The 14,310-nt window shown below is 37.3% G+C and overlaps 1 protein-coding gene across 4 annotated transcripts; it reads right to left on the reverse strand.

Moving 5' to 3' along the window:
• Positions 1–4,398: 4,398 nt before the first annotated feature.
• Positions 4,399–12,890, reverse strand: LOC107790966 (anthranilate synthase alpha subunit 2, chloroplastic). Of its 4 annotated transcripts, none has more exons than XM_075234029.1 (11): positions 12,519–12,890; positions 9,846–10,039; positions 9,257–9,446; positions 8,441–8,592; positions 7,745–7,860; positions 7,406–7,652; positions 7,265–7,321; positions 6,970–7,122; positions 6,081–6,161; positions 5,769–5,855; positions 4,399–5,053 (listed from the first exon to the last, which is right to left on the reverse strand). In XM_075234029.1, the coding sequence occupies exons 1-11, from the start codon at positions 12,700–12,702 to the stop codon at positions 4,727–4,729; spliced, it is 1,788 nt and encodes a 595-aa protein (XP_075090130.1). In that variant the 5' UTR covers positions 12,703–12,890; the 3' UTR covers positions 4,399–4,726. The 4 variants fall into 4 exon arrangements, with proteins under 4 accessions (XP_075090130.1, XP_016468423.2, XP_075090131.1 ...); XM_016612937.2 differs by having other exon boundaries at positions 9,846–10,048; positions 12,519–12,840; XM_075234030.1 differs by having other exon boundaries at positions 9,846–10,018; positions 12,519–12,839.
• Positions 12,891–14,310: the final 1,420 nt, after the last annotated feature.

Raw genomic sequence — 14,310 nt, forward strand, 5'->3', positions numbered from 1 at the left:
AATTCTTAATGAAAATGTACCTCAAGTTCACTGGATCCGTACCTTTGAGTTTTGGAAATCTCAGGGCTCTCCTTTTCCTTAATGTCAATTCTAATCAACTCACAAGTGATGATTTGAATTTTCTTACTCCTTTAACAAATTGTAGCTGGCTGCAATTCCTGGATATTGCCTACAACTAGTTTACTGGCAAGTTTCTTGGCTCGATTAGTAACTCATCGTCCCAGTTGAGTTGGCTGAATTTTTACAATAACTCTATATATGGGAGTAGAGTTTGCAAATCTTGTTGGTGTAACAGCATTGGGAATGGGCCAAAACTTCTTGACAGGTAACATTCCAGCTTAACTTGGTAAACTTCCGACGTTGAAAGAACTTTACTTAGGCTCAAATCAATTAACTGGTGAAATCCCTTCTTCTCTAAGCAATCTTACACCATTATTGTACCTATACCTGCATAATAACAGTCTTGAAGGAACCATACCTTCTGCAAGAAGTCGACCTTTCTCACAATCGCTTAAATGGGATCATCCCGAAATAATTTATTGGCCTCTCTACCTTTTCAAGAACACTTATCATACAATTCCTTGACTGGTGCATTGCCTAGTGATGTTGGAAACTTGCAACTTCTGGCTGCACTTGATGTTTCATACAATAGATTATCCGGTCAAATACCTAATGAGATAGGCCAATGCTTTTCTTTGAATAAGCTTTTATCTTCAGTCCAACCACTTCCAAGGAATCATACCGAGTATGGGTCAGTTGACAGGTATTCAGTATTTAGATCTTTCGAATAACAAGTTAAGTGATCTGATACATCAGGATTTGGTAAAGTTGCAGTCTTTACTTAATTTGAACCTATCGTTCAACAATATTGAAGGCGACGTTCCCTTAGATGGTGTTTTCAAGAACGCGAGCGCAGTTGAAGTAACAGTCAACAACCACCTTTGTGGGGGAATATCACAGCTTCATTTACATCCATCTCTTGTACAGAACAAATGGAAACCAAGAAAGAAAGGCGCTGCACTTAAGGTCACGCTGGCAATTGTCGTTGCGTTTTTTTCTTGGTTCTGGTGTTTTCCACATTAAACTCCATGTACCTGAAGAAAAAGAAGAAGAAAAACTCAAGAACTGAACTTCCTCCAATACCATCAACAGAGGATATCCACTTTTACCCTAAAAATGCAACCAGGGGATTCTCATCGCATAATTTGATCTGGACTGGTAACTTTGGTAGAGTATATCTAGGAGCTTCCAAAATCTTTCTAGCTGAATGTCAAGCCTTAAGGAACATACGCCACATAAACCTTGTGAAGGTTCTAAGTGTATGCTCGAGTTCTAATTTCCAAGGGAACGATTTCAAGTCTCTTATATACTAATTTATGGAAAATAGGAGCTTGGATCAGTGGCTGCATCCTGAACAAGGATAATGTAGATATGCAATTTTAGATATTCTTCAAAGAATAAACATCGCAGTTGATGCTGCTTTTGCTTTACATTATCTTCACTACTAGTGTCCAACAACAACAGCAACAACAAACCCGGTGTATCTGGGGAAGGTAGAGTGTACGCAGACCTTATCCCTACCTTAAGAAGATAGAGAGGCTATTTCCGGAAGACCCTCGGCTCAGGATTCACTACCAGTGTCCAACAGCGGTAATTCATTGTGATCTAAAGCCTAGCAATGTGCTTCTTGACAATGATATCACAGCTCATGTTAGTGATTTTGGTTTGGCAAGGCTACTTGTAAAATTCAAAAGGGAAACTAATGTGAATCAGTTCAGCTCCCTAGTTGTTAAGGGAACCATTGGTTATACAGCTCCAGGTTATTTTTAGTATTTTAAAGAAGATTAGTCTTAATAATAGAACATTAATTTGTGCGATAACACTGATGCATTTTTCGGCTTTTTTGGTACATAATATGGTATGGGAGGTGCTGTATCAACCTGGGGAGATGTCTACAGCTATGGTATTCTCTTGTTGGAGCTATTCACTGGTGGCAGAAGTCCCCCCTTAACCAACCCTAAGAGGGAATTCTTCTATTCATTAAGATGAAGCCATTCAGTCAGCTCTGAATCTGAACTCAATGATTGCAATTCAAGAAGGGCATGAAGGTTTGGTTCAGTACAGTAGCATTTGACTTTGGGAAAGAGAATCGATCGCTTACCTTGCTTTGGTATGCCAGAAGCATTTCGTTGTGGTTCTCATTGATTGACGCTATTCAGAACAGTGGAGCTTTCGATCAAGATCTTCTCGCCTCACCCGTTTGGGCTCTCGCTCGAATCGGAACCTTTATGCGTTGGTAGGCTTTCGACTCAATCTAATAGCCTACTTATCGGGCGCCAATAAAAGAGAAAGTATTTGCATGGACTCATCATCTTATGCAGAACCGATGCGAGAGATTGAGAGAGAATACGGCGATAGCGGAACTGAAATAGATTAAAAGATTACTTCCGTAGAGGAGAGGGGAAAGCTGCTTACATAGGGCGATAGCCCAATTTTTATTGTTTATCCTTTCCTGCGCTTGTCTTGTATTGAGGTATACCGAAGAAATGAGTAAAAGTAGGTAACAGAAGGGGAGGGATTGATGCTTTTTATTAGTGAGCATTCATTTTATTCAATCTAATGGTAGGGCTTTAAAGAGTAGACGGTTCGTATCTTTCTATGACCCCCAGAATAAGAAGTAGGAAGATAGGCATAGCAAGAGCTCTTGAAGTCTACCCGGGGTCCCGTCGATGAAACATTTCAAGATGGTTTCAACCTTCACAACTTTGTCAAAGATTCGTTACCAGATCACGTGCTAGAAATTGTTTTTGGAAGAAGCAGCATACAAGGGAGACCTCAAGACTGAATGGATTGAATGCTTGATTTCTCTTGTTCAAATTGGAGTAACATGTTCAGCAGAATGTCTACAAGACAGAATGAATATGAGGCAGGTTCTTGATAGACTTCATTTAATCAGAGATAGAATTCTACGTGTTGGTGGGCAGAGTCACCTGATGTTTGTGCTGGTGCGAGATAGCAAGTACCCGATGCAATAGTCGAAGTGCATGTGAGCTTGCCCGAACACCACCATTTTCCCAAAAAAAAGACAAAGATGGGTTTCTTGGACCCCAAAAAACTGAGGCAGCAAACGATTGTGTTGAACTCTTTCAAAGGCACAAAGCATCTAAGGACCGCACCCAAGGTATGTTGTAGGCAGCCTACCCTGATGCAAGCATCAATGGCTGATTTTACGGTTCGAACCCGTGACCTACAGTTCATATGGAGACAACTTGACCATTGCTCTAGGGCTCCCCTTTTGTGTTATAACTCTTTCATTGCAATATTTATTATTTCCATCAACTTATTACCATGTACACCATTATCTCTCACATTCCTGTATGTTAAACCAGGCTGCTTTTGGAAAAGCTAGTTGGAAGAGATTGATTATCTAAGTGCCTAAATCAGCTATCTTTTCTCCACTACAAAAGCTCTAAAATCTTTAAAATTGAAGTGCTTAGTTTAAGCTGGCTTTATCACTCCTAAATGAGAAGCTTCATTTGATTAATTAGTTGTCAGTCTTCCTAAGAGGAAGGAAAATGATATCAGTTGCATCAAGCTCTTTGGGCGACCGTCTATCGATTTGAATTTTCATCCTCAGCCAAAGGCCGAATCTAGTTAAAAACGGAAAGAAGAGATCAAGAAGATGGAACTAAACGAACACTTGTTTATAAGTGCCTAACATTTGACCATATTTTTTTCAAACATCGTGATGAAAATAGAATGAGGGAGAATCAAAGGGAGAATGATTTCTAAAGTAGATATATCTGACATCCGAAAGGGGCTATAATTGAAAATATCATTGTTAATCCCATACCTTTGGGTGCCGAGTTGTATCTAATGTTTATTATTTTGCTATTAATCTATTTTCTGGTTTTGGTGATGCTGTTATTTGTTTGATGGTATTGATATATTGCCTCGTTTCGTCTTCTTGAGTCGAGTGTCTTTCGGAAACAGCATTTTTATCCCCTTGGGTAAGCTCTGCGTATATACAAGTTGACCTATATGCCAACAATTCACATGTTATTATCTTTCAGATTTTCGTCGGTTTTTGATTTATTTAACATTTCGTAGAAATTAATTCAAGGCCTATATAACATCTTACTTTAAATGTGAATGAAAATGATTCACCCAAAAATGTGAGAAATCAGTTTTCCCCTTTTAAGAGCACCACAAAAAATGAATTAATTTTTCGAAAATAAAATATTTTCCGTCATACCAAACACACCGTAAGGACCAGCTTTAAAGATACCTACTAATAATGTTGCTGCAACACCTAACCGAATTTACTATTAAAAATTGTTTTTCTCTTCAAATGTTGTCCATAGAGAATAGTTGGATCAAAAACCAATTAGAAAAATATACATAAGCTTGAGAATGGGTATGTATACTTGCACTATGTAAACCTTAATTGTGAACACGGTATTGTAACAGTACAACCACATAACCAAAAATGCGTAAACCAGAAACCTACAACTCATAAGGCCATTTTTGGATTCTTTGTGGCACCCCAACATAGCTGGTGAAGGCAATACTACAGCAATTTTGACATCGGTGGGATATCAGTCACTTGCCAACAAAACAGACTATCCAAATTGAAAAACAAAACTTTTCCGCATTCATCAAGAAACAAAAAGAATTTCCTGTGTCTAAGGAATTGATGAAACAAAATTCTACAATAGGACAACATCTATTCTTTGTCAACAAATGATGACTCTGCAAGGTCAATGGCACGGGCAAGAGCAGCAGCTTTATTTTCACATTCCCTTTGCTCATCAGCAGGATCACTATCAGCCACTATACCTGCCCCAGATTGGAGATGAGCAATCCAATCTCGTCGCCTATTGACATCTTTGTATGAGTACATGGTGTCATAACGTGTTCCAGTTGGAAATACAATGGTTCTCAGAGCTAAGGCAATGTCCATTTCACCAGTAAAAGAAATGCCTCCAAACCCACCGCTGTATGGTCCACGTCTTGTGACTTCCAACTGATCAATTAGCTCCATGGCTTTCACCTATATCAAACAAGCATGAAGTATTTATTGACCCTTCTGAAAAACACAAAGATATTGAAAACTATCACAGCTATATATTCCTTCGTGAAATGCCTCAAAGCACATCAATAATTCTTCCAAGTTCCAGCTCAGGGACCTTCAACACATATATGATATAACCCTAGGGATAGCCTCAGCCCTCCGCACTCCCCCCACCCCCACCCCCACCCCGGTTTACTTTACTCTTGCACAATAATTAGTGGTTCATTTGTTAATACTTGGTGCAAGAGATGAGATGCATACACTTTTTATTCAGTTATCAACATTTCCAACAACTGACCAAATTCGGAGAAGTGGCACCAAAGACTAGGGTCATCAGCTTATCCAGTTCCCACAATTTATGACATTCGGCAGCAGAAACTACCCAGAACGCAAATAACCAAGACACTTCTTTTTCACAATTATTACCCCCACATTCCAGTTTGTGACACTATTTCCTTATTAGTTCATTCCAAAAAGAATAATATATTTCTATATTTGGGAACAATTGACATTAAACTTCCCATTTTACCCTAAATGAGAAAGCTTGTTTATAGCCACACAAATGTTATAGCATGTTTAAGACTACAAGATTCAAAATTCTTTCTTTCTTAAACTCCGGGTCGAGTCAAACTATGTCACATAAATTTGAAACAAAAGGAGTATTTTTACAAAAAGTAAAAGATGATTGAAGAACCTTAGGTGCTCCACTAACGGTTCCAACAGGAAGAGCAGCACGCAGAGCATCCCAGCTACTCAAATGGTCGAGTAGCTCTCCAGTAACCTGCATATTTTGGACAAGAACTAACTTGTAACAAGCTAGACAAATCATTAAATTTCACAACATTCAAGTCTACTGGTGCTTCTGTAACCACTGAAAAATGGATTAAAGAAAGCAAGGTTTTGTTGTACTCAGGGAAAAGACCTTGATGCAAGTAACCTGAAAATCCCCAATCCCATGTAAAAGAATAGCTATAATTAAACTCAAATTCATCTGAGAAGAACTCACCGTGGAGCTGATGTGCATGACATGAGAATACCGTTCAACGTTCATTAGTTTCTCAACTTTCACCGAACCAGGTTTTGAGACCTGAATTAGGAACCGAAATTAATCAAATATGATCGAAGTGAAAGGCAAAATATTACAAGGATTCTAAAATGACAAACAAATAAAATTCAGTGGGAACCTAGCAATTCAAATATCAAATAAATAGAAGTTCATTGAGCAACAGAGCCAGGGGCTAAAAGGAGGATGAATTGCATACTACACTGTACAATTATCAATTTTAATAGCACTACACCAAGAGGAGAATTAATTTCAAAAAATGTTAGCATCTGAAAGCCATACAGAATCTTGACTGTGCATCCAACTACAAGATGTATATTAATTCCCTATAGTTTTTACTGCTTATCTCAGCATTTGACTAGGCATATTATGATCATGCACCTGAGTACTAACTAGTTGTATCAACAGGCAGAAGCAAACTCAATATAGGAGCGAAAGGAAACATACAACATCAGAGAACTCCATAAGCAATATCATGCTGGAGTTAAAAGACGACTAACTTCTTAGTTTTAACATTATTTGATTCAAAACAAGAACAAGATCATTCCATGACAGAAAATGAAACGTTACCAACATAATGACAACCTTAACATATATAATAAAGGTCGATGTAGTCCAGAGGAAGCTGGAAGAAATCAAAAGTACCAATAAGCAATGTGAAGACGAGAATTACAACCACAGCATGGCCAATTTCTTTCAATTGCCCAATTACATGTCCAGACATAAATTAATCAAATCTTGGCATATAGAAGATCATATGCCACACCTCCCGTTATACACAAACTCCATTTATGTCTTGAGAGAAATAAAAAGGAAAATTAGGAGTGTTAACCTTTCCAACATCATTTCTTCCCAAGTCGACCAGCATTATGTGCTCTGCACACTGTTTCTCATCGTGCAAAAGTTGATTTTCCAACATATAATCTTCCTCAGGTGTCTTACCTCTCCTAATAGTCCCTGCTAGGGGTCGATTAGTAACTGTTTTCTGACAAAAGGACAATATTAAGATTATTAGGAAAACTAATGCTAGACAAACGAGGGATGAAATTTGGGGGTGAAATCAACTCAAAACCAGAAACTAGAATGCAATCTGCAAATTAGAATAGAAAACATAAGAGTTGATTTACCTTCTTAACTCGAGTAAGAATTTCTGGACTAGAAGCAACAAGAATACATCCCCTAGCCTAATCAAAAGATATGCTTCATGAGAGACCTAGTAAAAGGAAATAGAATTTGAAGAGTCAAAGTTTCATAGGAAGCAGGCACACCTGTAGATAAGTCATATAAGGACTTGGATTTACGATTCTTAGTGCTCTGTATACTTCAAATGGATCTGCAAATGTTCGTCTTTCAAAACGTTGGCTAAGAACAATTTGGAAAATGTCCCCAGCCAAGATATGCTCCTTGGCATTTAAAACAGCCTTCTGGTAGGCTTCGCTTGTCATGGTCGACTTTTTCAATGAAGTACCAAATAGGCTAGTATGAAGTTTTATCGACCCTGAAGCCAACCTAGGACTAAAATAAGAAACCAGTACAACCGAATGAATGAGACGGAAGGAGCAGAGAATAAGGTAATTATTTTTGGAAGATAAAATGAAACAACTTACGGAACAATGTCATGTACTCTAGACATCAATGCTTCTAATCTGGTCATACCATCATTGTAGGCCTCTTCTACTGAAGCAAACCGATCTAACCGCACCCAATGTATGACAAATGCTTTCTGGTATTAAGCAGAAATTTAATTAATGGACCATCATACTGTATACAGCGAAAGAAACCACCTTATCAGCTGCAAAAATTGATCTCTAAGAACTAATTCATGCTGAGTTTTATTTAATTAATAAACCATTTTGACCTAAAAATTGATGATTCAGAAACACTAACTACAAGAGTTGATCACAGAAGTACTCAAATCAGGAAATTCAAACCAGAAAAATTCAATAATAAGTAAAGAGAACAGTCCATAATGAATGGTTGAATGTATGACGAATTGAACAAATTGATCCCAATTACAAAAAGTGAAAGCAAAGTGCTATTAGAGGGTTGCTCTAGTGGTGAGCACCCTCCACTTCCAACCAAGAGGTTGTGAGTTCGAGTCACCCCAAGAGCGAGGTGGGGAGTTCTTGGAGGGAGGGAGCCGAGGGTCTATCGGAAACAGTCTCTCTACCCCAGGGTAGGGGTAAGGTCTGCGTACACATTACCCTCCCCAGACCCCACTAGTGAAATTATACTGGGTTGTTGTTGTAAATCTGGAAAGCAAGATAAGACGAAGGTTTATTGAGGACTGAAAATTAAATTACCTTTTCCACATGATCAAACACAATTACATCATCATAAAGACCTAGATGAAGATCAGGAAGGTTCCTATCATCCACTGGAGCATTTGAGAAAGGTAGCTTCTTTTTCTCTACATAACGCACTGTATCATATGAGAAGTAACCAACCCAACCTCCTGCAAAGGAAAAACTGCAGCATTAGGTATGTTAAACTTCACTCTCTTCCCACATGAAATCTGTGTATAGAGGTATTAATTGTCATACTGACATCCAAATATTTGGCCTAGTCTTATTCAACACATAATCTCTTTTTCCCCTTTTGTTTTGTACAATAACTGTATTACTTCTTTGTCATTGATGCAGGGAGAAAAAACAATTGCATAACATATGTGAAAAGTACCATGAGCAAAGCATGGGCTAACTTCCAGATACACCAAAAAAAGCAAAAATAACGTATCTGATTAAGATTAAAACTGCAGCCTGCATGCCATCCATTAGACACAAATCAAGAAATTTAATTTGAAGCATATTGCGTAGTATGTTAAGCCACAAAAACTGAAAGCTGGGATAACAAAGACAGTTAAATAAGCATATGTGTGCTGTCGGAATAATAAATTTAGAATTGGACTGAATTAAACAACAAAAATGTCAGAGCAGCTTGGAAGAAATTTTTCAAATTGTCAAACGAAAGTTTAACTCAATGATTTTCCATTCACATGAGGCAGGTAATTGACATTGAACTGCAAGTGCTTCTTTACACAGTAAATTTGGTGATAGCATCACCAAGCTAGATTAGTATTCGTACTAATAAACTTAAGCCGTTGAAATATAATTTATTACCACAAAATGCCTCCGGAAGCTCATCTATACATTGAGGTTTCCATCTTTCCATAATCCTACGAGGAACGATCATTGGATCTTCCACAAATTCTTCTGTCCTCCTTCCTTCTTGGTGATCCATAATTGTCACCATATTCTCTTTTGCAACAATTTCCATTGTCGGCTGAGCCCCAATCACACTATATCGCCCCTAGCATAATTAAATCATCAATAAACATAGCAAACTGTAACCAACCAAGCAAGTAACTTCTGTTATATTCAGAATTGTGCCGGTGCAGGCATGTAATTAGCACAAAAAAGCAGCCATTCCCAATGTAGTCTTTGAGAATGTAAGTGCACCGTCCTTCCAAGGAGGATGCAATTATCACTATTTGGGTCCAAAGTAGTTTTTCTTTGTATGATCTGTGACTGAAACAATTTAAACTGTTTTTAGCTATAAAAAGCTGTGAGTTTTAGTAATTTACGTGATTTTTGAATATGTGAATTTCATTCAAACCCATCAGTCTTTTAAAGACAGAACGATGTATTTTCCATTTGGCTATTCTGGTTTCAATCAAGTAACTAAACAGAGGTAGAAGAAGGAGCTTACAACATTAGAAACTTTCAAACCAGGCTCCACAGACTCGAACAAGAAGCTTGGAGCTTCCCTATCATCTTCCTTCACCAGACAGCGGTAAGCGAGGACCGGAGTTAAGTGGTCGGAGAATATAGACCTGTAAAGGGGGATCAAATTCCCATGCTTGGCAGCTTCCTTGAACTTCACTGAATTGTCCATTGCACAAACTAAACCATCTCAAACCCAGAAAGCAGCAAAAAGTTACCATCATGAAATTAATGTCAAGCAGTGTTAGAGAAAGCGTTCGCTTCCTCGCTTAAAGCGAGAAGCGAAGCGAAGCGGCCCTTTACCCGCTTCTGCCATGTGAAGCGACTCAGGTAGAAAAAAGCGACCGCTTCCCACTAAAAAGCGAGAAGCGACCAATCGAAGCGACGCGATGCAAGCGAGCGCTTCTTCTTCAACACGACAGCTACCAGGCTTTTTAATTAAAAAAGAAGGGTTTCAGTGTTCTTTTATTAAACACGACCAGCAGAGATTCAACTAAAGAGGCGACTAGGGTTCTTCAACTTCAACTTCAAGTCTTCAACAGAGATTCAACTTCAAGTCTTCACAGGTATGTGATGATTTTCCTTCTTCTTCTTCTTCTTCTTCTTCTTCTTCTTCTTCTTTCACTGTTTCAATGTCCAAATAGCAGCGAAATGCTAGCGAATTTTTTTTTTTACCTTCGGTTCTTCTTTCTCAGTCTTCTCCTCTTCGTTGAAATGCTACCCAATTTTTTTTTCATTGTTTTTATGCTGCCCAGTTTTTAACAGAACCATACTGCCCTTCCTCTTGTTTTCATATTCTTTACTCTTAGTTCTTATTGCCTTTCTTATGTGCTATGTAGTTGTTCTTTTAATAGCACCAAAAGAAGATAGGAAAGACCCGCCTTGGGCTTACTCTGCAAGAGTTAGCGAGACCAACAAGATGGCAATTAGATGTCTTTTTTGTGACAAGATTTCAAATGGTGTCTATGCAGTATTTATTTTAATTTTTTTTTTTAAATTCCGCTTCACTTCAAAAAAGCGAGCGCTTCGCTTCTCGCTTTAAGCGAAATAGGGGTTGTCGCTTTTCCTCGCTTCACGCTCTTCACAACACTGATGTCAAGCGAATTAAATTAGTGATAGGTATACTCTTTTTTTATTGAGAAATTCGGACCGATTCACGATTTGTGCGTGTCAACCTTGTGAAGGGGCCATGCTAATCTATTTACAACAGTGCATACAACTGCTGTCCTTGACTCGACCTGTATGTATTGCTGAATTTTTTTATTCAACTCTTAAATTGGAGGAGGAGGGGGGGGTAGTCAAATCATGAGGTAAGCTCCTTTCCGTGCTCATATCCGGAAGTGGATGCCATTGGCCTCAGAGGAGAGGGAAGGTGACAGGGTATTCTATGCATTCAATGACAAGTTCGAGTTGACTCTGACATAGGAGTAATGAATGCAATAGCAATCTGCACCCACTGACTTAACGTACTGATCTGCCTCTGAACTAATGGACAGAGAGAGTATAGAGGGTTCTATTCGAATATATACAGGAAGTTGAAAGTTTTTCAAAAAGCAAATATTAACTATAAGTTTGAGTCCATTTCCACAAAGAAGAAATGAATGCAGCACAACTTTACACTCACAACTTAAAATTCTGATACTTGGTGCTTGACTTAGATATATACACACATATAAGTGCATAGGTACAAATGCATCCATATATATATATATATATATATATAGAGAGAGAGAGAGAGAGATCGTAAGTTTTGGAAATTATATATATTAATGCTAAGTTGAAGTCTATTGTCACAGAGAAGCAGTGAACACAATGGACGCAGACGGCAGACACTCACTTAAATTTTTCATCCATCTCTAAATTGAATAGGCATAGAGGTTACTGATGAAGGTGGCGAATTAACATATAATTTAAATTTTGGAATATATATATATATATATACTAAATATATAGCTGAGTAATCATGCATTGGAACTCTGAACTCTGTATTAAAATTCTAGAACCATCTCTGAATTAAATAGGCATGGACGGTACCAAATTAAGGTGGTGAAACTTAATATATAGTTGAGTTTTTGAAATACACAAACACACACACACATATATATGGTGTGTGTGTGTGAGACAATCCCCTTTATGTATATACATCAAATGTTTAATCCCCTTGGCTTCTTTGCGTGTTTTTTTTTTTTTGAATTTTAAAAATCCCCTTGGCAAAAATCATGTCTCCAATACTGAGAAGTGCTAAGTATATAGTTGAGTAACCAATGCACTAGAATTCTGAACCCGCTAACTTAATATTTTGGATCCATCTCTGAATTAAACAGGCATACAGGGCACCGAATGAAAGTGGCGAAACCAAATATATACTTATGAGATCCTCTTTGTTTTTTAGTTTATCCCAAAAAAAATAACACCTTCCTATATTTAAAAATAATCCAACTGTAAACTTTTCATTTTAACTTTAACGAGATTGATGTATAGCCATACAAATGTCTAAGACATGTTTTAGACCGCAAGTTTCAAAAATTGAAACAGCCTCACATAAATTATATATTAATATTAAATATATAGCTTAGTAACCAATGCAGTGGAACTCCGAATCAAATAGCTTTAAATCCTGGGTTCGCCTCTGAATTATTAAATCGACAGTGAGCATTACCTAATGAAGGAGGAGGAGAAACGGCGGAGCATTTGAGAATCCGAACTCGGGAAGCAGCAGCTACAGGGAAGCTGGAGAAAGAGAGGGAAGTGGCTGTTGAAGCGGCAGAGTGACCGGAAAAAATGGAGGAGCGCTGGCCGGAGACGGTGGGAACCGGCCGGTGAGATAGGGCTAGGGTTTTCATGACTTGTTACAGCATTTGTTTGAGCTTTTGTAAAAATGGAGAATGGAGAATAACGGATGCTGATTTTTGACTGTTACTTTATAGGATACGAAGTACGATTCTGTTTAGTTGTTTGTTAGAACAGTGAAATGTTTGCAGAAAGGGGTCTGGGGTTTTTTTATAGGTCTCAGTTACTAGGTTTTAGGTACAAGGACCTTATAAGTTATATATGGTGAATTAAATATCATATCTTTTTTTAAAATGAAAATAAATGATCTATTACTTGATCAAGGAATAGTCCTCTCAAAACATCAAATACAAGAATTCACAGGAAAAAATTATTGAAAATTAGTCATAGTTTTAAAAGTAATTAAAATTTAGTCATTTTTATGTGAAAATAAAATCTAAACAAAAACACCATTAAAAATTCGGAAAAATTCCAGCATAATATGTTGGAGTTCAGATTTTTTTTACATATGAGATTCCAGCATAATAAGCTGAAATTCATAACGTGTTGGAGATCCAACACTATATACTGACATAGGAGTTTTATAATCTAAAATATTATACTAGAACTTTTCGTGTTTCAGCTTGGGTAATTTTATTCAAATTTTATCTCCGCTTTAAATAGTAGTAGTTACTTTTCAATAACTTTACAAATAGTGACTATTTTTTAATAATCACCGATAAAAATGGCCATACCATGTTATTTTGATAGAATTCACCAATAGTGACAATAGCCCTTAGACGTTAACAAGGTCAAATTTTGGATTGATTGCATGTTTGGCCAAGCTTTCTTTTGGCCAAAAATTGAGGTGTTTGTCCAAGCTTTTGGAAGGAAAAAAAGTATTTTTGAGGAAAAGCAGAAGCAGTTTTTGAGAAGCATAAAAAATAGCTTCTCTCCAAAAGCATTTTTCTAAGAAGCACTTTTGAGAAAAATACACTTAGAAGCAGTTTTCAAAAACTTGGCCAAACACTAATTACTGCTCAAAAATGCTTTTCAAATTAATTAGTCAAACACAAACTGCTGCTCACCAAAAGCACTTTTTAAAGAAGTACTTTTGAGAAAAGCACTTCTCAAAATAAGCTGATTTTAGAAGCTTGGCCAAACAGGTTATGAATCTTATGAGACCGTGTTCCAGTTGGAGTTCCTAATTCTATCATAATTTATTTGATTTATTAGGTTCGAGATGTATTCTTTGTATTTATTAGTAAATTTGTAATATCAAGGGCGGAGCCATCTCAGGGGAAGCATATATAGGCGCACTTATGTTTTTATCATTTTGGAGACATTTGTTAAAATCACTGATCTCTAACAAAATTATCAACAAAATCAGTGAGATAGAATCCATTTATTAGTCAAATTATCATTAGATATAATCAAACCATCCCAGAAAAGAAAAGAAGACATATTTGGTACTATTTGTGTACGGGGAAAACATGTTTCAAAAGATGAGTGAATTAGGAAACAATACGTGTCAATCAGTAATGATAGTAGTGATTCAACCATGTTCACTCTGGATACGAACTTATGGCCACATAAGATGTTGACACCGGATGGCGGATACAAATATGTGGCCGGATAAAAAGCAATTCAAGATATGACTGTTGCAGAAACGTTACAGAAGA

The sequence above is a fragment of the Nicotiana tabacum genome, chromosome 17 (genome assembly GCF_000715075.1).
Source record: "Nicotiana tabacum cultivar K326 chromosome 17, ASM71507v2, whole genome shotgun sequence".
Taxonomy (NCBI): Eukaryota; Viridiplantae; Streptophyta; class Magnoliopsida; order Solanales; family Solanaceae; genus Nicotiana; species Nicotiana tabacum.

Bases quoted from the DNA above. Each gene is read 5' to 3' on its own strand.
- LOC107790966 (XM_016612937.2), bottom strand. From the start codon at position 12,702: ATGAAAACCCTAGCCCTATCTCACCGGCCGGTTCCCACCGTCTCCGGC. The intron at 7,653-7,744 runs GTAAGTTGTTTC...TTCTTATTTTAG, and splicing joins AGAGTACATGACATTGTTCC to TCCTAGGTTGGCTTCAGGGT. The intron at 7,322-7,405 runs GTGTGCCTGCTT...TCTTTTGATTAG, and splicing joins CTTATATGACTTATCTACAG to GCTAGGGGATGTATTCTTGT.